The sequence below is a fragment of the Salmo trutta genome, chromosome 13 (assembly GCF_901001165.1).
Source record: "Salmo trutta chromosome 13, fSalTru1.1, whole genome shotgun sequence".
Classification (NCBI taxonomy): Eukaryota; Metazoa; Chordata; class Actinopteri; order Salmoniformes; family Salmonidae; genus Salmo; species Salmo trutta.
Window position 1 is genome coordinate 884,026 of NC_042969.1, and position 23,946 is coordinate 907,971.

General features: G+C 40.0%; 1 protein-coding gene across 1 annotated transcript in view; it reads right to left on the reverse strand.

Annotated features, from left to right (window-relative positions):
- Positions 1-23,946, reverse strand: part of LOC115205050 (glycine receptor subunit alpha-4-like) — a 111,176-nt gene that overhangs the window by 13,774 nt on the left and 73,456 nt on the right. Inside the window, exons 4-5 of the mRNA XM_029770616.1 lie at positions 19,995-20,218; positions 18,558-18,640 (exon numbers count right to left, since the gene is read on the reverse strand). Coding sequence (XP_029626476.1) covers positions 18,558-18,640; positions 19,995-20,218 — 307 coding nt within the window. The remainder of the gene's footprint in view (positions 1-18,557; positions 18,641-19,994; positions 20,219-23,946) is intronic.

Consider the following 23,946-nt stretch of genomic DNA (forward strand, 5'->3'; position numbering starts at 1 on the left):
GTCTCATGTTTTCCCCACCCTTGTTTTCACTGCTTGGCCGGTTCCCCACCTCAAGACAGTTGGTATTTTATTACATTACATCTTGTATGTTATTGTAAATAACCTTAATCATGTTGTAATATTGTTTTTAATTAGTAGAAAGATATGTTTTCTTGCAGACATTGGCTGTGAAGATGGTAAGTTGGTTGGTACTGTAAGTATATAGCACATATACAGTTGAAGTCAGAAGTTTACATACACCTTAGCCAAATACATTTAAACTCAGATTTTCACAATTCCTGATTCAATCCTAGTAAAAATGTTACTTTACTTGAAGAATGTGAAATGTCAGAATAATAGTAGAGAGAACGATTTATTTCAGCTTTTATTTCTTTCATCACATTCCCAGTGGGTCAGAAGTTTACATACACTCAATTAGTATTTGGTAGCATTGCCTTTAAATTGTTTTACTTGGGTCAAACGTTACGGGTGGCCTTCCACAAGCTTCCCACAATAAGTTGGGTGAATTTTGGCCCATTCCTCCTGACAGAGCTGGTGTAACTGAGTCAGGTTTGAAGGTAGGCCTTGAAATACATCCACAGGTAGTCCTCCAATTGACTCAAATGATATCAATAAGCCTATCAGAAGCTTCTGATAGGCATTTTCTGGAATTTTCCAAGCTGTTTAACCTCTACGGGCCACGGGGGCAGTATTGAGAATTTTGAAAGAAATATGTGCCCATTTTTAACTGCCTCCTACACCAACTCAGAAGCTAGGATATGCATATTATTAACACATTCGGATAGAAAACACTCTGAATTTTCTAAAACAGTTTGAATGGTGTCTAAGTATAACAAAACTCATATTGCAGGCAAAAACCTGTGAAAAATAGATTAAAAAAAAAGAGAATTTTGTGACTGTACTATTTAGTGTCATTGTTTTAAAGATACCACAGTGAGAAAGGATTCAGTTCGCAACTCCTACTGCTTCCACTAGATGTCAACGATCTTTAGAAAGTTGTTTGAAGCATCTGTGATAAATACACACCGAATTAGAAAGCTTACAAGTTGACACGTCATCACTTCATTTTTTGCGCCTGCGCATGAATCTGAGAAGAGTGCCTTTGTCATTATCGTTTATTCTAGACACTTGATAGGTTGTGTGAAAATATTACTGATGTTTACTGATGTTTCACGTTAAAAATGGAACAAAAGATTAGTGCTAAACAACGTTTGACATGTTTAAACAAACGTAAATAGATTATTTACTAGGTTTTCTTTAGTTTTTCGACGTGACTTTACACTGCCCACCTCATTTTGTGGGAGCCTACTGAACGCTAACTATTTGGACATAAATTATGAACTTTGTCAAAAGAAACCACATTTGTTCTGGACCTGGGATCTCTGGCAGCGCCTTCTGATGGAGATAATCAAAGGTAAGGGGATATTTAGAATGTTATTATCGATATTAGATGATGCTAATGCTAACGGTATAGCTTAGCTTAGCTTAGCATATAGCTTATTGTTGTTAGCATAGTACCCAGTTTATACAAAATGTGATTTCCCAGTAAAGTTATTTTGAGATCTGGCCCTTCGGTAGCAATTACGAGATGATAATATATTATTCTTTGAATGACAATATTATAATTTACCAATGTTTTCGAATAGTAATTCCGTGATTTGTAATGCTGGATTCACTGGGTGCATTCGAGCCGAAAAAAATTCTGAATTTCACCGCGACTGTAAATGCTGTTTTTGGATATAAATATGAACTTGATGGAACTAAAAATGCATGTATTGTATAACATAATGTCCTATGAGTGTCATCTGATGCAGATTGTCAAAGGTAAGTGCATAATTCTAGCTAGTTTTCTGTCTGTTGATGCCCTTCTTTGAATTGGCTAAACATTACACGCAGCTATTGTCAATGTACTCTCCTCACATAACCTAACTTTATGCATTCTCCGTAATGCCTCTGAAAATCGGACAGCGTGGTTAGATTTAGGAGATATATCTTTCAAATGGAGGAAAATAGTTGATTATTTGATTTTTTGAAATGATTACTCTTGCAGTTTTGAATTCCCCGCCATGGTCACATGACAATGAATCCCAATACCGGGATAAGATCGGGATAAGATCCTCAACAGGTTAAAGGCACAGTCAACCTAGCGTATGTAAACTTCTCACCCACTGGAATTGTGATACAGTGAATTATAAGTGAAATAATCTGTCTGTAAACAATTGTTGGAAAAATGTCAAATTACTTGATGTCCTAACCGACTTGCCAAGACTATAGTTTGTTAACAAGAATTTTGTGGAGTGGTTGAAAAACAAGTTTTAATGACTCCAACCTAAGTGTATGTAAACTTCGACTTCAACTGTATCTTACTTACAATAACATTTACAGGCATGTAAATATTTGTATATTTTTCCATTTGTTTGCTGGTAAATATTTGAAACCTGCTCAAATTGACTGTAAATGTAGACATTTGCATACTAAATGTTTTCATTGTAAGTTCCATTTTCAACTGACTGAAATTGACCGTTCAGTTGCCCAGTTCCTTACTGGTCCTTCCCTAGCCAGTAATATTTTGTGCCAAATTCAAAATCAAAGTTTAGGCCAGGGTTGGTATGGAATTGGACATTGGTTTCTAGTTAGTGTTTGCATATCTGGAGGTTCTAGATTTGTGTACGTAATATGGCAGAAGTGTCCCGGAGCCCATTACACAGCAGGGTTGAGTCATCACCATATTGCTAGACCTATTCAAGCCCCATCAGGTCAAACACTAAAAAGATAGGTTAAAGGCCTTAATTAAACTGGGTAAAAAATAAAAAATAAATTACTTCTCAGCCTGTAGGGCTTCCAACTAAACCAGGCCCATGTTATTGAAAATTAAGTGTCCTTTATGTTTGCTTTTCCATTCCACCACCCCTGACTGAGACTGGCTGCCTGTCGAGGACAAGTGATAGGAAGAACTAACCGCAGCACCCGTCTCTTGATTCTCCCTCTTCCCTCTCTCCTCATCCTTTAACTCTTTCTCTCCTCACCCTCCAGACGAAATTCTGCATCTGGTGACGTCTCCCCAACAATCTGCCCATTCATCCCCTCCTCCATCTCATCGCATAATTTAAAGCTACTGTTATTGTCATGTTGTCATTATGTTCTAATAAAGTTTGCTGGCCATATCATACTGGGCACATAATATGAGATAAACTAAAAACACTAGCACTACAAACACACAGAACAAAGAGAGCAGCAGTGCATGGACTTCGCTGTCTCACTCTTCAAGTCACCCTTCCAATTGAGAACAAGTGGCAGGCAGAACCTCCCAACAACACAGCACCCACCTCTCTATTCCGCACACCAGAATTAAGTATTTCAGTCTGATTGCCATGTGAGTATACAAAAAAGTCTGAAAATAAATGAATGACACGCCTGTAACACAAAAAGATAAAAGTGTATATATTTAGATTGCACATATTGCCATCTGTTACACAAGGCGTCCATTGCTGTAAGTTGTAACGTATCCCTTGATGGTATTTGTTAGTTCAACATTTTTGTTGTGTCCTAGGACCTATAATATGTACATATATATTCAACCACATGGGTGTACTAATGAGCTGTGAGATAGAAAAATAATAAATCATAATAGAGGACTACTGAAGTAATATTAGAAAAAACAAGGGAAAGGAAGCTCAAAATAAAAGCATGCCATCCAGACAAGCCAGTTTTTGAATCCGACTCATTTGCTTATGAATGAAGTGGAAATTAGCTGACTTTGTGATCTGTAAGGTAAATAACATTCATGTGTAAAGCAGATTACACGTTTTCTTTTCTATTTCCGAAATGTAGCAACATTAAAGACACTGATTTCATGTTGTTGAAATGTTTACAAGGTACCTACAAGTGGTTTGAAGTAATGTTTTCATCTTATTGGCTAAACAAAACTAATGTAAACAGCAAAGTGATCGCAGAAATCAGCTTTGTGTAACATAGCAGGGATGAAAAGAAGCTAATTTAGGCTGTAATGATCACAACAATTTGATGCATTGTTGATATAGCAACGGACGCTAATAGTTTATCGAATCCCATTGTGACTCGGAGGGGGACACTTTTTAGCTGGGTGACATTATTTGGCCCCATAAAACTGAATTCAACAATATCATATTTTTTTTATTGAACTTAGTAGGAAATGCATTAATCTGACCAAGTGATTCATAAAACATGAAAAAAAAGCATTAGTGATTTGTATTTTCAGGAATGCCCACGTGTGTAAGTGTGCGGTGCATGCATATGTCTACACTTTGTGTAGCCATTAGCGATAATACTAATGATAACCTTCTGGTAGAGATGGAAAAGCTTCACAAAAAACCTTAACTACAAAGTAGCCTGTGTCTACCTGGCAGAAATGGTTACTTGCAAAGTGGAGTCTTTTGCTAAGATATGTAGCTAGCTAGCTAGGTTAACAATGAAGCATAGTCCCAACTCATGATGTTACTACCCTGCATGAATCTGCAGGTAGCTAACCAACCAGGTTCAATGTTAGCTAGCTTCTTATGGATGGTGGCAGTATTGGGTCGCTTGGATGACTGACGTGCCCAGAGTAAACTGCCTCCTACTCACTCCCAGAAACTAAGATATGCATATTATTAGTAGATTTGGATAGAAAACACTCTGTTTGAATGATGTCTGTGAGTATAACAGAACTCATATGGCAGGCAAAAACCTGAGAAAAAATCCAACCAGGAAGTGATTTGTAGTTCTTCTATCTAATCCCTGTTCAAACTACAGTGTCTGTGGGGTCATTTTGCACTTCCTAAGGCTTCCATTGGCTGTCAACAGCCTTTACAAACTTGTTTCATGCGTCTCCTGTTACTGGGAAGAGAATAGGAGCTCAGTCTATCAGTGGACTGCCTGGGACCAGTGAGTTGTTTACTGAGTGGCACGTTTGGTGCGCCGCTCATTCTTTTTCTTCTGTAATGAATACGCTATTGTTCGGTTGGAATATTATCGACGTTTTATGTTAAAAAGACCATAAGGATTGCTTGTAAACATCGTTTGACATGTTTCTAAGAACGGTAATGGAACTATTTGACTTTTTGTCTCTTATTTTACGCTCACACGTTATGCCTTTCGATAGTGATCTGTACACACGAACAAAACGGAGGTATTTGGACATAAATATGGAGTATTTTGAACAAAAATAAAATTTCTTGTGGAAGTAGGAGTCCTGGTAGTGTATTCCGACCAAGATCAGCAAAGGTAAGGGAATATTTAGAATACTAATTCTGTGTTTAGTTGACTCCAGAACTTTGCTGATATCTGTATAGCTTGCTTTGATGGTTGAGCTCTGTACTCAGAATATTGACAAATGTGCTTTTGCCGAAAAGCTATTTTAAAATCTGACACAGTGGTTGCATTAACCTCTCTGGGCTATGTGGGACGATTTCGTCCCACCTACGTAACAGCCACTTCAATCCAGTGGCGCGATTTTTGAATCGTTAGAAATGCTATAACTTCAATTTCTCAAACATATGACTATTTCACAGCTATTTAAAGACAAGAATCTCGTTAATCTAACCCCACTGTCCGATTTCAAAAAGGCTTTACAACAAAAGCAAAACATTAGATTATGTCAGCAGAGTACCCAGCCAGAAATAATCACACAGCCATTTTTCAAGCTAGCATATCATGTCACATAAACCCAAACCATATCTAAATGCAGCACTAACCTTTGATGATCTTCATCAGATGACACACCTAGGACATTGTGTTATACAATACATGCATGTCTGTTCAATCAAGTTCATATTTATATCAAAAACCAGCTTTTTACATTAGCATGTGACGTTCAGAACTAGCATTCCCACCGAACACTTCCGGTGATTTTACTAAATTACTCACGATAAACGTTCACAAAAAGCATAACAATTATTTTAAGAATTATAGATACATTACCCCTCTATGCACTCGATATGTCCGATTTTAAAATAGCTTTTCGGATGAAGCACATTTTGCAATAATCTAAGTACATAGCCCGGCATTACAGGGCTAGCTATTTAGATACCCACCCAGTTCAGCCTCCACCAAAATCACATTTCCTATAAGAAAAATGTTCTTACCTTGCTTGTTCTTCATCAGAATACACTGCCAGGACTTCTACTTCAATAACAAATGTTGGTTTGGTCCCAAATAATCCATCGTTATGTTCCAACAGCGACGTTTTGTTCGTGAGTTCTAGAATGCTTCTTCGCGGTGTCGCGCATGGCGCATTGGCGTGTCAAAAATGTCTAAATATTCCATTACCGTACTTCGAAGCATGTCAACCGCTGTTTAAAACCAATTTTTATGCCATTTATGTCATAGAGAAGTGTTAATATTCCGACCGGGAGTATGCATTGAGCCTAAACAGCCGAATAAAATTTCTCCTCAGAAGCGACTCATGCACGCGCATCATTGAAAGGTCCTCCGAGCATCCACTTACAAAAGGCGATAATATATTTCAACCTGAGGTTCCCTCGTAAACCTTCAGTTATTTCGCGGGCTCTGAGAGCCTATTGGAGCCCTGGGAATTGTCACGTTACAGCTAAGATCCTTACTTTTCAATAAAAAGAGGTAAGACGCACGACTCCTTGTCAGACAGGGTACTTCCTGCTTGAAGCCTTGTCAGGTTTTTGCCTGCCATAGGAGTTCTGTTATACTCACAGACACCATTCAAACAGTTTTAGAAAATTCAGAGTGTTTTCTATCCAAACCTGAACAATAATATGCATATTCTAGCTTCTGAGTTGGTGTAGGAGGCAGTTAAAAATGGGAACATATTTTTTCCAAAATTCTCAATACTGCCCCCTATACCAAAGAGGTTAAGGAGTAGTATATCTATAATTCTTACAATAACTGTTGTAAATTTTATCAACGTTTATGATGAGTATTTTTGTAAATTGATGTGCTCATTCATCGGGAGTTTTGGTGGGAATACATTTTCTGAACATCATGTAAAATGGGGTTTATGGATATAAATATGAACTTTATCAAACAAAACATACATGTATTTTGTAACATTGAGTCCTGGGAGTGTCATCTGATGAAGATCATCAAAGGTTAGTAATTCATTTTAGCTGACTTTCTGGTTTTTGTGATGCCTCTGCTTGCTTGGAAAATGGCTGTGTGGTTTTTCTTGTTTAGGTGCTGTCCTAACATAATCTAATGTTTTGCTTTCACCGTAAAGCCTTTTTGAAATCGGACGCTGTGGTTAGATTAAGGAGAATCTTATCTTTAAAATGGTGTATAATACTTGAATGTTTGAGAAATTTTAATTATGAGATTTTTGTTGTTTTGAATTTGCCGCCGTGCACTTTCACTGGCTGTTGTCATATCGATCCCGCTAACGGGATTCAAGCCATTACAGGCTAGCAAACATTAGGCTGTATCTAGCCAAGCAAATGGCTCTGAGATACAAATAAGAAGATCATACATGTAACATTAGCTAGTGAGCCAGCCAGCTAACATTAGCTAGCTAACAGTACACTTTATCTTGAAATGAAACCACTTTCTGTCAAAATTAGAAATGTGTAATATCTGAAAATGTAGCTAGCTAGACTATCTTACCCATATACATCATTCATGGATGGGCGCGTCTCCTGTCGGATGCCATGGTTGCCCTTAGTTTGAAGATGTAATCTGGAGACAGGTGTTTTCTCCATCTCCTTAGCTATCATACTTGAATTCCACTGATTTTCAACACTTATGCAGTTTTACATAAAAAAACGGGTTAGACAGGATTACCTAGACATACTGACCAGCTGAAATAGACAGAAGGTTGCTAAATGGCAGACCAATCCAAACTTCTCTCGGCATGTCTAGCCCACTCATTATCTCAGCCAATCATGGCTAGCGGGAAGGCTGCTGGCTTTTTCAGAGGCTAAACCAACTAGGCTCATAATTTAACAACTGTATTCTTATTTACAGATGGCATATAAGTTTGTTATTCTGATAGTTCACATGTTTGAGAAGCCATTAATCACAAAGATAGCGCCGACAGAGAGGGCTGCCTCGCTTCTAGTTCTTAGGAAACTTTGCAACAAGCATTTCGCTACACCTGCAGTAACATCTGCTAAACACATGTACGTGACCAATAACATTTTATTTTATTTTATTTCTGCCAAAAAACAGGCTCGCCTGTGAAGTAGTGACCCGCGACACACACCTAGCTTCCTGAAATGGGTCACAAATGTGGAAAAAGTCAAGGGGTCTGAATATTTTCCGAATGCACTGAATATACAATTTAAAATATTACATGAAATTATATTTCATATACATTTAGTATTACTCCATGATCACATAATTAAAATACAACATTCATGTGTGTGTGTAGAGTTCATGTCGTATCATGTGTATGTGTGACTTTTCCTGTGTGAGTGTCTCTTCACAGTCTCTGCTGTTCCATAAGGTGTACATTTTATTTGTTTTTTAAAATCCAATTCTACTGCTTGCATCAGTTACCTGATGTGGAATAGAGTTTCATGTAGCCATGGGTCTATGCAGTACTCTGCACCTCCCATAGTCTTGATGTCCTAACCGACTTGCCAAGACTATAGTTTGATAACAAGAAATTTGTGGAGTGGTAGAAAAACAAGTTTTAATAGTAGTCCAGGTCCCTCAAAATTAGAGCCTGTAGGACCTGCCCTGTTGATAGTGTTGTTAAAAAGGCAGAGCAGCAGTTTATTATGGATAGACTTCTCCCCATCTTAGCTACTGTTGAATCAACATGTTTTGACCATGACAGTTTACAATCCAGGGTTACTCCAAGCAGTTTAGTCACCTCAACTTGCTCAATGTCCACATTATTTATTACAAGATTTAGTTGAGGTTTATTGTTTAGTGAATGATTTGTCCCAAATATTTAGGACTAACTTATTCCTTGCCACCCATTCCGAAAATAACTGCAGCTCTTTAAGTATTGCAGTAGTTTCACTCACTGTAGTAGCTGACATGCATAGTGTTGAGTAATCTGCATCCATAGACACACTGGCTTTAGTCAAGGCCAGTGGCATGTTATTAGTAAAGATTTTAAAAAGTAAGGGGCCTAGACAAATGCCCTGGGGAATTTCTGATTCTAACTGGATTGCGTTGGAGAGGCTTCCATTAAATAACACCCTCTGTGTTCTGTTAGACAGGTAACTCTTTATCCACAATATAACAGGGGGTGTAACACAACTTTTTCCATCAGCAGAGTATGATCGATATTGTTAAAAGCCACACTGAAGTCTAACAAAACAGCTCCCACAATCTTTTTAATCATCAATTTCTCTCAGCCAATCATCAGTCATTTGTGTAAGTGCCGTGCTTGTTGTCCTTCCCTACAGCATTGTAAATGGTCAAACATAATTGTTTCCAAAAGTTTACTAAGGGTTGGTAACAGCCTGATTGGTCGGCTATTTTAGCCAGTAAAGGCTACTATTCTTGGTTAGCGGAATTACTTTTGCTTCCCTCCAGGCCGGAAAGCACATACTTTCTACTAGGCTTAGATTGAAGATATGGCTTATAGGAGTGGCAATATCATCTGCTGTTATCCTCAGTAATTTTCCATCCAAGTTGTCAGACCTTGGTGGCTTGTTATTGTTGATAGACAACAATCATTTTTTCCACACCAGTGGTGGAAAAAGTACCCAAGTGTCATACTTGAGTAAAAGTATAGATACCTTAATAGAAAATGACTCAAGTAAAAGTCACCCAGTAAAACCCTAGAGTAAAATTCTAAAAGTATTTGGCTTAAAATATAGTTATGTATCAAAAGTAAATGTAATTGCTAAAACATACTTAAGTATCATAAGTAAAAGTAAAAGCATAAATCATTTAAAATTCCTTATATTAAGCAAACCAGATGGCACCATTTTCTTTTTTCTTTTTTTTCGGAAAGCAAGGGGCATACTCCAACATTCAGATATGATTTACAAACAAAGCATGCGTGTTTAGTGAGTCCGCCATATCAGTGGCGGTAGGGATGACCAGGGATGTTCGGTTGATATGCCCGTGAATTTGACTATTTTCTTGTACTTTTGGGTGTGAAGGAAAATGTATGGAGTAAAAAGTACAATCTTGTCTTAAGGAATGTAGTGAAGTAAATGTAAAATTAGTCAAAAATATAAATATAAAGTAAAGTACAGATACCCCCCCAAAAACTACTTAAGTAGTACTTTAAAGTATTTTTTACTTAAGTACTTTACACCACTGTTCTACATTTACTTTACGGAATTCAACATTACAATGCTTGTCTTTCATATTTTGATCAGTTATATTTGGATGAGCAGTGTCAGCGTTTGTTAATGGGATTTCATGCCTAAATTTGCTAATCTTGCCAATGAAAAAAATCATTAAAGTAAATTGGCAATATCAGTGGGTTTTGTGATGAGTGAGCCATCTGATTCAATGAATGCCCGAAATTTCTTTTAAGGTGCTCCAAAGCTTTTAACTGTCATTCTTTATGTCATTTAGCTTTGTTTCATAGTGTAATTTCTTCTTCTTTTTACTCAGTTTAGTGAAATGATTTATTAGTTTGCAATACATTTGTCAATCGGTTGTGCAGCCAGACTTATTTGCTATTCCTTTTGCCTCATCCCTCGTCCTTCATCAATCCACAGGGATTTAACCGTTTTTACAGTAATTTTCTTAATGGGTGCATGCTTATTAGGAACTGGAATAAGCAATTTCCTAAATGTATCAAGTGCAGTGTTTTGTTGCTCCTCATTACACACCTAATACCAACAAATATTATTCACATCAAGAACATAAATCACTACAAAACGTATTCTATGACCTCTTATACACTATATTAGGCACAGCCTTTGGAACGTTGGTATTCCTAGATATGGCTACTATATTGTGATCAGTACATCTGATGGATTTGGATACTGCTTTAAAGCAAATTTCTGCAGCATTAATAAAGATGTGATCAAAACATGTTGATGATTTCATTCCTGTGCTGTTTGTAACAAAGCTGGTAGGTAAGCTGACAATCTGAACCAGGTTGTAGGCACTAGTTACAGTTTGAAGCTTTTTCTTGCGTAGGCAGCTAAGCCAGTCAACATTTAAATCACCCAGAAAATATACCTCTGTCGATATCCCATACATTATCAACCATTTCACACATGTTATCCAGACACTGACTGTTAGCTCTTGGTGGTCTATAGCAGCTTTCCACCAGAATGGGCTTTAGGTGAGGTAGCTGTACCTGTAGCCATATTACTTCAACAGTATTTAACATGAGATCCTCTCTAAGGTTTACAGGTATGTGGTTCTGAATATAAACGGAAACACCCCCACCTCTGGTATTTCCGTCAATTCTGTAGATGTTATAACCGAACATCCCTGTATCAAAGGTATTATCTAAGTGAGTTTCAGAGAATGTCATCTGTTACTAGCAAATTATTGTTTCATGAACCTTGTTTCTTAAACTATGTATGTTAACGTGGGTTATTTTAAGACTTTTCTGGGATGCTTTCATTGCTCTACGGGGAAGCTTAGCAGAAGTAGACATGCTCATGCTATTTATGTTAGTGCAGGGTGAGCTGCACACAGTGGACTTCCTACTAGGGCACAACGCCTCAGTGCTAACTCACGTTTTAGGGAAGACCAGATGCAGACAGTGTCGAAGTAACAAAAGTTTATTAGTAGAACAGGAGCAGGCACAATGACAGGTTAAGGGCAGGCAGAGGTCAATATTCCAGATCTGGAAACAGGAAACAAAGGTCTGTGAGACATGGGTTTGATTGTCGTCGATACCTGGAGGTGGTCTTGAGAAGGACCGACTGGGCTCTCTTTCAGGTATGATGACAGCGGCGGACAAACATCTGGGCAGAAGTTATGCCGACCTCTTCCTCTTGCTCAGGGGGCTTATAACCCAGGAAACACTCAAAGGGTGAGAGTCCCGTGGCAGAGCAAGGAGTTGGATCGTCTCACTGTGGTTCCCTGACATCCGTAGGTTGATGGGGGTGGTATTTTGGGTGACCCGGCTTAGAGAGCGCCCGTCCTGCACTCTAATGTGCATGTGAATGGAGGGGGGCAGAGTGGGGATGCCTAGCTCGGACGCTCGGGTAGCATCCATAAAGCTTTTATCGGCCCCAGAGTTGATGAGTACCTGGAGAGATTGACTGGTTTCCCCATAGCAAAATGGCATGAAAAGGGGTGCTAGTAAGGGGAGAGAACTCTCCATCTAAGCATTCCAGGGGAGTTAAGTGGGGTTCCCAGGAAACCGGGGTGGCCGGGGAGGCGGCGCTGCTACCAGCCAGGTTACTGAGGGGCTGGGAGGTTACCATCGTGGTAGGTTGCCTAACAGGCAACCTGCGGATTAGCTCCAGCAATGTGTTCATAAGACCATGAAGCAACTCCTTGTGCCTTCCGATGCTGGCTCCTTGGGAGGAGATGGCATTGTGGAGCTGGTCCAAGTCTGCTGGGTCAGTCATGGCCAGTTTGTACTCTCACATTTTAGGGAAGACCCAGATGCAGACAGTGTCAAAGTAACAAAGGTTTATTACTAGAACAGCGGCAGGCAAAACGATAGGTCAAGAGCAGGTAGAGGTCAGTAATCCAGATCAGAGTAAAAATGTACAGAACGGCAGGCAGTCTCAGGTTCAGGGCAGACAGAGGTCAATAATCCAGGGTGGTGTGACAAGGTACAGAACTGCAGGTAGGCTCAGGATCAGGGACGGTAGAATGGTCAAAACCGGGAAAACTACAAAACAGGAACTATAGAAAAAGACAGGAGCAAGGGGAAAAACACTGGTAGGCTTGTAGGACAAAACGAACTGGCAACAGACAAACAGAGAACACAGGTATAAATTCACTGGGGATAATGGGGAAGATGGGTGACACCTGGAGGGGGGTGGAGACGAGCACAAAGATAGGTGAAACCGATCACGGTGTGATTACTGCATACAATAGCTGTAGGATCAGCAGAGGCATGTAAGGCAGTTAGAGGGACATACATTAGGTTACTTACATGGTGTCTTCCAAAGCCACTAGGATAATGTACATTTGCTGAAGCATTATGGCAACTCAGCGACACAATGGTAGGGATTAATTGAGCTGGGCTTGGGTCATTGATAAGTCATTATCTCAATGCTGCCTTATAAGGCTGTGAAAGGATCCAGGAACCCCAAATGATTTTGGTGGATCCCCTCCTCCTTATAAAACAAGATTTGTTTCCAGAAGGTATCAACATTTCCAATAAATGTTACACCCACAGGGCCGCAATAGTCTCGTAGCCAGTTATGGAGGGCTAAAAGTCTGCTGATACGATCAATGCCACGATTTATGGGGGGCACAAGGCCAGATATTATGGGGCATTTGTTGGTGTCAAGCAGAGACCCAATCAGTTCTTTGAAATCCATCTTCAGCTGTTCTGAGCTGCCCTTCATAATGTCATTGAATCCCACATGAACTTTGATACACTCAATTTCCTGATACAGGTTTAAAATGTTTGATGTCCTGTACTCGTGCTCCTGGATAGCACAAAGTATTTGCTCCAGGGACTGAGACATTTCTCACCATTGAACTGCCCAATACAATGGCCGGAGAAGGCGATGGATAAATCTGCTCAATCCTACCCCTCACACAATTTGTTGAACCTTTCACGGCCCACGATCTCTCTCTCTCCCTCTCTGCTCTGATAAACATGATTCTGCAACTCTCATCTCTCCAGCATTGCACTTCATCATTTATTTCCTTATAGAATTGCGCGAATGGTTCTGAAGGAACTGCAGCTCCCTGTGATAAATTGAAATAAATTAGCTAAAGTTATAGAATTACTGCTGTCTGTTCAGAAATAAATTAAATAATTCAGAATAGCCTACTACACCATGAGAAGGCCTATAATTTAGCCACAGAGGATCAATAGCTACTTAAAAAAATTGCCTAGCTGTGGATTGTAGCCCAATAACCAAGGAATAGCCTACAGTCGGGAACGCACTGCAAATCTGTCAGTGAAAAAACAGCATGCAGACAAAACATGCCTTTCGCAACATTTAAAAAACATTTGAGGGAAAACAACAGGTTGGAAAGCAAATGTATCCTGCTGAAAAGAGAAGACTGTATTCTGTTCGCTACCAACTTCCAAATATTGTTTTACAAAGTTAAACAAGAGAGAGATAGGCTTATGGCATGAGGGTGTCGGCCAACACCAGCAAGAGAGCTGCTAATCATTGGTGGAGTCAGTGAAACTGGAAAGCATTTTTAGGACTATCATTTCCTCTTCATATTGTAGACTACAATATGTCTACACACACCTAAGCCTAGACTATTGATGGATTCAAGACAAGGTCGTTTTTATTGATCTCAGATTCTCAGTTTGTCAGTGTCAAAGTAGCCTGCCATTTCGATAATTTGTGCAGTATTAAAAAAAGATTCTGCTAAAGTCTCTAGTCATCTAAAATGACGTAGAATTTCATGAAATGCGTTTATAAAAAGGCCACATTTCTCCGGACCATAGGCTACTAAACATGTTCCTCATGTGTGCAACTTCTGTAAGTGCCTCTACTCTACTTCTCTATGTCACCACGCAAACGCAATGATATGCATGCAGTGCTTTATAATAAATGTGTTTTTTGTACCTCAAAACTCCCTAGGAGACCCCCCTCTCAATCTCACTTTTTGTTCCGGCACATGCCGATTTATAAATAAATACTGCTAAATAGCTAACTAAATAGCTAACAAAATGGATACATGGAGTTGGTCTTTTGTACTTTATTCTTATTTTTGCACTGTTTCTATGCACACTCACAGGGCCCTACACACTATGCACACTGATAGTCCAACACACATACAAACACTCACTCCATCATTTGCTCACATACACATAATATGCACATACATGTATGCTGACTCTACACACACCCACTCACATACAATCATCAAATACGCTGCTTCTTCTCTGTTTATCATATATCCTGATGCCTAGTCACCTTACCCTTATACATATCTACCTTTATCGATCCAGTGTCCATGCACATTGTAAATATGGTACTGGAACTGACCCTGTATATAGTATGCTTACTTAATCATGTTTTTCTAATTTATTATTTTTTATATCTTGTGTGTTTTTGTTCTACCTTGTTATTTTTAATATTACATTGTTATTGATTACTGCATTGTTGGGGTTAGAGCTAGCAAGAAAGGCATTTCACTGTACTTGTGCATGTGACATTAAAACTTGAAACTGAAACATTAGAGGGAAACTATACCCAAAAACTGTAATTTTTCCAAGACCTAAAAAATGGTCTCCTGATGTGGTTTAAACATTGTTGTGGACTTGGAACATCCAATTTTGTTGTTTTTCAAAAAAAATTTAAAGTGTGATTTTGAGAGTGAAAACCTGAATAAAATTTGAAAAACAAAATGGAGGAAATGGGATTTGGGAAAAAACAAAACAGAATCAGGCCAAAAAATTTAACAGATTTTATAAGGCATATGCTCATACACAAATATGCATACACATAATATGCATGCGTACACGCGCACACACACACACCTCAACCGTCTATCCTCCCACAACTTTTGAAGGCTCTATTTCCCCTCACAGGGGTCTGATTACCGGACCACTAAAAATGCACGTAGCATGCATTAATGCTTTGGAATAATACTACTGATGTCTGTCTGGGCCCTTGGGGCCCGTGTAACAAAGACAGAAATTATTCAAGATATTATTCCCTGATCCTTCCCAGCAGTCTGAAAACAACATGACCGCTAAAATACAATTATCTTGCTCCAGAAGATTTCAGAGTCATTCATATATCCTTCCCTAACAAGCAAGGAGAATATTAATGTCTTCACAAAAGTGACTAAATGTTGTCTTTTCCTTCCCAGTTACACATTAATAGGAGTCAAACATCAAATTGTGTGTGGTCAAAGTGTAATTTATGAGATGCACTGTCTGGATTTATTTGACAAGATGACCTAGCTGAGGATACCAAAGTTTTTATGGGTCTTGTCCCTTTAGATGGAGGTCTGAATTAGTCAAGCTTCAGATTTACTGTCTAACTGTCCTGTGGATTTACCCTTTATACATCTACTTACTGACTTAAGGATACCAAATTGGGTCACGAGAGCACATGATGGTTTTAAAGAAGTAGGATATAGCTACAGTACATACTATTTATATATACTAGAGCTCAAGGCATCAAGATTAAGGCTGTCAAAACAGCATTGGTCTGGACTTCCATTCTCAGAATTATCAGACCCCGAAGATTTCCCTCTCTCTTTTCCCTCCTTGCTCTTGCCCTCAATGTGCAGTGTTGGCAGTTGGCATAGCGTGTGATAGTTAAACCTGCCTGTTATACCTGTTAAACCTGACATGTCCTTTTCATGTCCTCCCCAGGCAGCCAAGGTGATCACACCCTGGGCAGTGTACTAACACTTGTCAAAACAGAGCTGGCTGTCCCCTTCAGAGACACAAAGAGGAGGGCTTCCTTTAATCAAAAATTATTAGGACTCCTGTAATGGCCCTGTCAGGTAGTAAACTTGCTGGCTGGCATGCTTTCCAATGTTGGCCAAGATTTCTCTCCTCACCTGCTCTCCACATTTTAGGAGGATAGGTTTAATTGCAAACAACAAATATATTTATCAATCTTTTACCATATTTGGTATTGAAATATGGGTATACTACACAACTTGACATATAATTAATTTCAAATGCCTGCTGCTCGATCTCCCAGCAAGAAATCGGTTGTGTTCCGAGCCAGGGTTGCTCCCATTCGGTTCTCCTCTTGCTAGTTATTTTGTCTGGCCTGGCAGAGGTCGAATTAAGCCACCTCCGGGTGCCAGGGGTGGGTCATATAATAAAAGGGGACACAAAATGAAAGTTTCATTATTGATATCCTCGAAATTGGATTTGTGGATGCTATCAGTACTTGGGGCAAGGGGGAGCAAATATACTTCTTTTCACATTTACATTTGATTAGATAACAAGGAATGACATGCTATGCATAGACTTTATAGACTAGACTTGGTTCTGTTTATATTTTTCATGAAGAGATTCCTACATTTGATACACAGCACAGGAATTGCATTACCCTTACACAACATCACTGACTTAGCTAGCCAGTAATTTTGTATTGCTGGGTCGCTAAATCACACAAGTCGGTGTCAGAAAGTCCATCTTTCATTTTATGCATGCAAAAGTAACCGTCATCTGAGGATGTTTGATAAAAGCATCAACTCAAAACCTAGCCTGTCACATTCAGGCATTGAATTTAATCTCAATCAATGTCACTCATATGTGGTGATATTACAAAAGTATGTGGACACCCCTTCAAATTAGTGGATTTGGCTATTTCAGCCACACCCGTTGCTGACAGGTGTATAAAATCGAGCACACAGCCATGCAATCTCTAAAGACAAACATTGGCAGTAGGATGGCCTGTATTGAAGAGCTCAGTGACATTCAATGTGGCACCGTCATAAGTCAAGTCCGTTTGTCAAATTTCTGCCCTGCTAGAGCTGCCCTAGTCAACTGTAAGTGCTGTTATTGTGAAGTGGAAACATCTAGGAGCAACAACGGCTCAGCCGCACCGTGGTAGACCACACAAGCTCACAGAATGGGACTGCCGAGGGCTGAAGTGTGTAGTTCATAGAAATCATCCGTCCTCAGTTGCAACACTCACTACTGAGTTCCAAACTGCCTCTGCAAGCAACGTCAACACAATAACTATTCGTTGGGAGCTTCATGAAATGGGTTTCCATGGCCGAGCAGCCGCACACAAGTCTAAGGTCACCATGTGCAATGCCAGGCGTCGGCTGGAGTGGTGTAAAGCTCGCCGCCATTGGACTCTGGAGCAGTGGAAACGCGTTCTCTGGAGTGATGAATCACGGTTCACTATTTGTCAATCCGACAGATGAATCTGGGTTTGGCTGATGCCAAGAGAACGCTACCTGCCCCAATGCATAGTGGCAACTGTAAAGTTTGGTGAAGGAGGAATAATTTGCTGAGGCTGTTTTTCATGGTTTGAGCCAGTCCCCTTGGTTCTAGTGAAGGGAAATCTTAATGCTACAGCATAAAATTACATTCTAGACAATTATGTGCAGTTTGGGGAAGGCCCTTTCCTGTTCCAGCATGACAATGCCCCCGTGTACAAAGCGAAGGGCCATACAGAAATGGTTTGTCGAGATCAGTGTGGAAGAACTTCACTGGCCGGAACAAATCCATGTCCTAAACCCCATCGAATGCCTTTGGGATGAGTTGGAATGCCGACTACGAGCCAGGCCTAATCGCCCAACATCAGTGCCCGACCTCACTAATACTCGTGGTTGAATGGAAGCAAGTCCCCGTGGGAAATGTTCCAACATCTAGTGGAAAGTCTTCCCAGAAGAGTGTTAAGGCTGTTATAGCAGCAAAGGGGGACCAACTCCATGTTGATGCCCATGATTTTGGAATGAGATGTTCGATGAGCAGGTGTCTTACAATGCAATACCAAAATGATGTATCTCTTAAGTACACAGCTTAAAACCAAACGCTCCATTCATAAACTAAAAGCCAGTGTGAAAAAGGGAGGGGGGGGAATTAAAAGAAAATTAGGAAGGAGACTCACAGCTTTCAAGCTGCATGGTACAGGTCTGAATATCCATGGGGAAATTCTTCAAGTCCATAGGGCAGGACAGGATGAGAGTCAGCCTGAGATAGAAAGAGAGAGAGAAAAGAGAGAAGGGCAGCTTAGGTGAAGGTAAAGGGCAAAGGAGAGCGTGAAAGAAGAGAATTACAACATACAGGGAGAAATTAAGACAAAGAGGCAAAGGAATACAGGTAGAATCAGAAATTCCACAGGGCAGCTTTCTTGGCCCCTTACTTTTTTCAATCTTTACTAATGACATGCCATTGGCCTTAATTAAGTAAAGCCAGTTTGGCTATGTATGTGGATGACTCAACACTCTACACGTAAGCTACTACAGCGAGTGAAATCACTGCAACACTTAAAGAGCTGCATTTAGTTTCAGAATGGGTGGCAAGGAATACATTTGTCCTAAATATTTAAAAACTAAGAGCATTTTATTTGAGACAAATCATTCACTAAACCCTAAACCTCAACTGAATCATGTAATAAATAATGTGGAAATTTAGCAAGTGACTGCCATGGCAGCGGCTAATGGGGATCCTCAATAAATACAAATACAGATACAAAGGGCAGCAAAGGGACTTTGAAGGTCAGAAATGTGATTGAAAACGTACCTAATGCCATGTCGGTACCAATATTTATGGCCTTCCCCCTAGATAAACTCTATTATACATTACGGCATGAATTGTGTGTGTTTTCTCCGATTATCAAAAAAGGCAAATTGCAAAGGATGCCGTGAGTTACAATGCCATTTGGTTACAGGGCTTCGCTGTAATAGCAAACTAATTGGTAGACATATCCTTCCCTTTATTTATTGCAGCACTGACGCATTGAGTCTTCAAGGAGCCGTGAGGAAGAGAAGGAGCTATTAGGGAGTTTGGGTTTGAAGAGAAGCTGTGTAATTACCTGCTGTAATGCATTGCCCAGAGGAGCAACGAGAGCCACCAGCTCTATGCTACTTGCAGGAGCCTCCATTGCTATTATGCTGCGATAACGTGCAATACTAGGCCCAAAAATACAATGGTGAATGAGCCTTTGAAGCTTCTCTGCATGTGTAATTTATCCTTGGCACAGAGAGGTAGCTACGAAAATGTATTTAGACTAGTGTGCGATGACTGTTAGCGGATAAATCTGCCATTGTAATCAATATGGCATGCTTAATTGCATATTTTTAAATTCCCCTCATTGGGGTCATGAATGTTGATGGAGCAGAGATAGATCAACTCACAGCAGTGTACGGGTTGAGGGGCTAATATATTGGTATCAAAGTTTTCGTAATGAATAAATCACTAGCGCCCTCTTTGGCCATAGGCAGAGTTGAATAACTCACTAGCTTCCCCTTCGGCCATAGGCAGAATTGTCTTGAATAACTCACTAGCTCCCTCTGTGACCACAGACCGAACTGTCTCTGCTCACCTGATGCTATATAGTACGCTCCCATCTTGGAATATCCTCAGCAATTTGTTGTCAGTGGTGACCTCATGAAAGTTAGCCCCCTTCTCGTTAGCGAAGAACAGGTCAGGCTTCCAGATGGAGTCCAACATGGAGGGATCCAGGTCCAAGGAGTTGTCCGGGTACTCCTGGTAAGCCAATCGGGGATCGTTCCATTTTTGTCGTAGGAACACATTGAGCCTGTAGTCCTGTGGATTGACCAAGAAATTAACTCATTGGCTCTTTCTCAATTAATCTTTTTTCGATTCTTCGCATTCCTCTTTCCTCGCCTCCTCCTCAAAACGCATAGGAGAAGATGTCAGAGGGAAAGGAATTTGGGCCTTCTCCTTGAATGACGTTGAGAAGGACGCGAGGTGATGGGATGTGAGGAATTGCGGAAGATACATCGAGGTTGAGCCATGATACTGTTGCCCGGTTTCATTATTTAATTAGCATGTTCTGTTCATGATAGTCTGTCTCTGATGTAAAGTGTGAAGTCTGATTAAATTAATAACCTTTGCTGTTGTTAATTATACCCAAGCCAATCCGACAAAGAGAAAATTATTTTCAATTAGTTCTTTGAAATGTAGGGTGTATTTATACTTTCAAAGTAATGTGTATCTTGATCAGACTGATTTGAGTCATTTATTTTTGTATTTTTTTAGGGGTAGATTATCTTTAATATTGCAGATAGATTGTCAATGTAATTGTCTGCATCACTTCCAATCCCTCATATATATATATATATATATATATATATATATATATATACACACACACACACACACACACACACACTGGGGGAAAAAAGTATTTGATCCCCTGCTGATTTTGTACGTTTGCCCACTTACAAAGAAATGATCAGTCTATAATTTTAATGGTAGGTTTATATGAACAGTGAGAGACAGAATAACAACAAAAAAATCCAGAAAACGCATGTCAAAAATGTTATAAATTGATTTGCAATTTAATGAGGGAAATAAGTATTTGACCCCTCTGCAAAACATGACTTAGTACTTGGTGGCAAAACCCTTGTTGGCAATCACAGAGGTCAGACTTTTCTTGTAGTTGGCCACCAAGTTTGCACACATCTCAGGAGGGATTGTGTCCCACTCCTCTTTGCAGATCTTCTCCAAGTCATTAAGGTTTTGAGGCTGACGTTTGGCAACTCGAACCTTCAGCTCCCTCCACAGATTTTCTTTGGGATTAAGGTCTGGAGACTGGATAGGCCACTCCAGAACCTTAATGTGCTTCTCCTTGAGCCACTCCTTTGTTGCCTTGGCCTTGTGTTTTGGGTCATTGTCATGCCAGAATACCCATCCACGACCCATTTTCAATGCCCTGGCTGAGGGAAGGAGGTTCTCAGCCAAGATTTGACAGTACATGGCCCCGTCAAATGATGCGGTGAAGTTGTCCTGTCCCCTTAGCAGAAAAGCACCCCCAAAGCATAATGTTTCCACCTCCATGTTTGACGGTGGAGATGGTGTTCTTAGGGTCATAGGCAGCATTCCTCCTCCTCCAAACACGGTGAGTTGAGTTGATGCCAAAGAGCTCCATTTTGGTCTCATCTGACCACAACATTTTTACCAGTTGTTCTCTGAATCATTCAGATGTTCATTGGCAAACTTCAGACGTGCATGTATATGTATTCTTGAGCAGGGGGACCTTGCGGGCGCTGCAGGATTTCAGTCCTTCACGGCGTAGAGTGTTACCAATTATTTTCTTGATGACTATGGTCCCAGCTGCCTTGAGATCATTGACAAGATCCTCCCGTGTAGTTCTGGGCTTATTCCTCACCGTTCTCATGCTCATTGCAACTCCACGAGGTGAGATCTTGCATGGAGCCCCTGGCCGAGGGATATTGACAGTTCTTTTGTGTTTCTTCCATTTGCGAATAATCACACCAAATGTTTTCACCTTCTCACCAAGCTGCTTGGCGATGGTCTTGTAGCCCATTCCAGCCCTGTGTAGGTCTACAATCTTGTCCCTGACATCCTTGGAGAGCTCTTTGGTCTTGACCATGGTGGAGAGTTTGGAATCTGATTGATTGATTGCTTCTGTGGATAGGTGTCTTTTATACAGGTAACAAGCTGTGGTTAGGAGCACACCCTTTAAGAGTGTGCTCCTAATCTCAGCTCGTTGCCTGTATAAAAGACACCTGGGAGCCATAAATCTTTCTGATTGAGAGGGAGTCAAATACTTATTTCCCTCATTAAAATGCAAAACAATTTATAACATTTTTGACATGTGTTTTTCTCTATATTTTTGTTGTTTTTCTGTCTCTCACTGTTCAAATAAACCTACCATTAAAATTATAGACTGATCATTTCTTTGTCAGTGGGCAAACGTACAAAATCAGCAGGGGATCAAATACATATACATATATATATATATAAATCAATATCTTAAAACATTTACATTTCCTTTGTTACCCTCCAATCCTAATACCCCTCCCGCAATTGGAGCAAATTAGTGAACAACAACGCTTAGGCCTGTATTTCCAGCTTATTCATCCTATATACATTTTTATGGACACAGTCTATTTTACAATAGTTCTATTTTGTTTGTTTTTACTCCTGTCCTTCCTCTACCCTCAACCTCTCCCATCTATTTCTGATGCCCATCTTGTTTGATTTCTATTTACCATATCTTTCAAACTGTGCTCTTTCAAAAAAGGTCTTAACCTATATACAATACCGTTCAAAAGTTTGTGGTCACTTAGAAATGTCCTTGTTTTTTAAAGAAAAGCTACTTTTTTTGTCCAATAAAATAACATCAAATTGATCAGAAATAGTTTTAAGTTCCTCGGCTTACACATCACGGACAAACTGAAATGGTTCACCCACAGACTGCATGGTGATGAAGGCGCAACAGCGCCTCTTCTACCTCCAGGACACTGAAGAAATATGGCTTGTCACCAAAAACACCCACAAACTTTTACAGATGCACAATCGAGAGCATCTTGTCGGGCTGTATCACCACCTGGTACGGCAACTGCTCCGCCCACAACTGCAAGGCTCTCCAGAGGGTAGTGAGGTCTACACAATGCATCACCGGGGGCAAACTACCTGCCCTCCAGGACACCTACACCACCCGATGTCACAGGAAGGCCAAAAAGATCATCAAGGACAACAACCACCCGAGCCACTGCCTGTTCACTCCGCTATCATCCAGAAGGCGAGGTCAGTACAGGTGCATCAAAGCTGGGACCGAGAGACCGAGAGACAGAAGCTGTTTTTCAATCTCAAGGCCATCAGACTGTTAAACAGCCATCACTAACATTGAGTGGCTGCTGCCAACCTACTGACTCAAATCTCTAGCCACTATAATAATTAAAAATGGGATGTAATAAATGTATCACTAGTCACTTTAAACAATGCCACTTTATAGAATGTTTACATACCCTACATTACTCGGTCCCATGTGGCTCAGTTGGTAGAGCATGGTGTTTGCAAGGCCAGAGTTGTGGGTTTGATTCCCACCGGGGACCAGTACGGGGAAAAAAAAGGTATGAAATGTATGCATTCACTACTGTAAGTCGCTCTGGATAAGCGTGTCTGCTAAATGACTAAAATGTAATGTAAAAATGTCCTCTTCTCAAATGTATATACTGTACTCTATGCCATCTACTGCATCTTCCCTATGCCGTTCGGCCATCACTCATCCATATATTTATATGTACATATTCTTATTCATTCCTTTACACTTGTGTGTATAAGGTAGTTGTGAAATTGTTAGATTACTTGTTAGATATTACTGCATGGTCGGAACTAGAAGCACAAGCATTTCGCCACGCTCGCATTAACATCTGCTAACCATGTGTATGTGACCAATAAAATTTGATTTGAAATACAGTGTAGACATTGTTAATGTTGTAAATGACTATTGTACCTGGAAACAACTGATTGTTTATGGATATTCTACATTGGCGTACAGA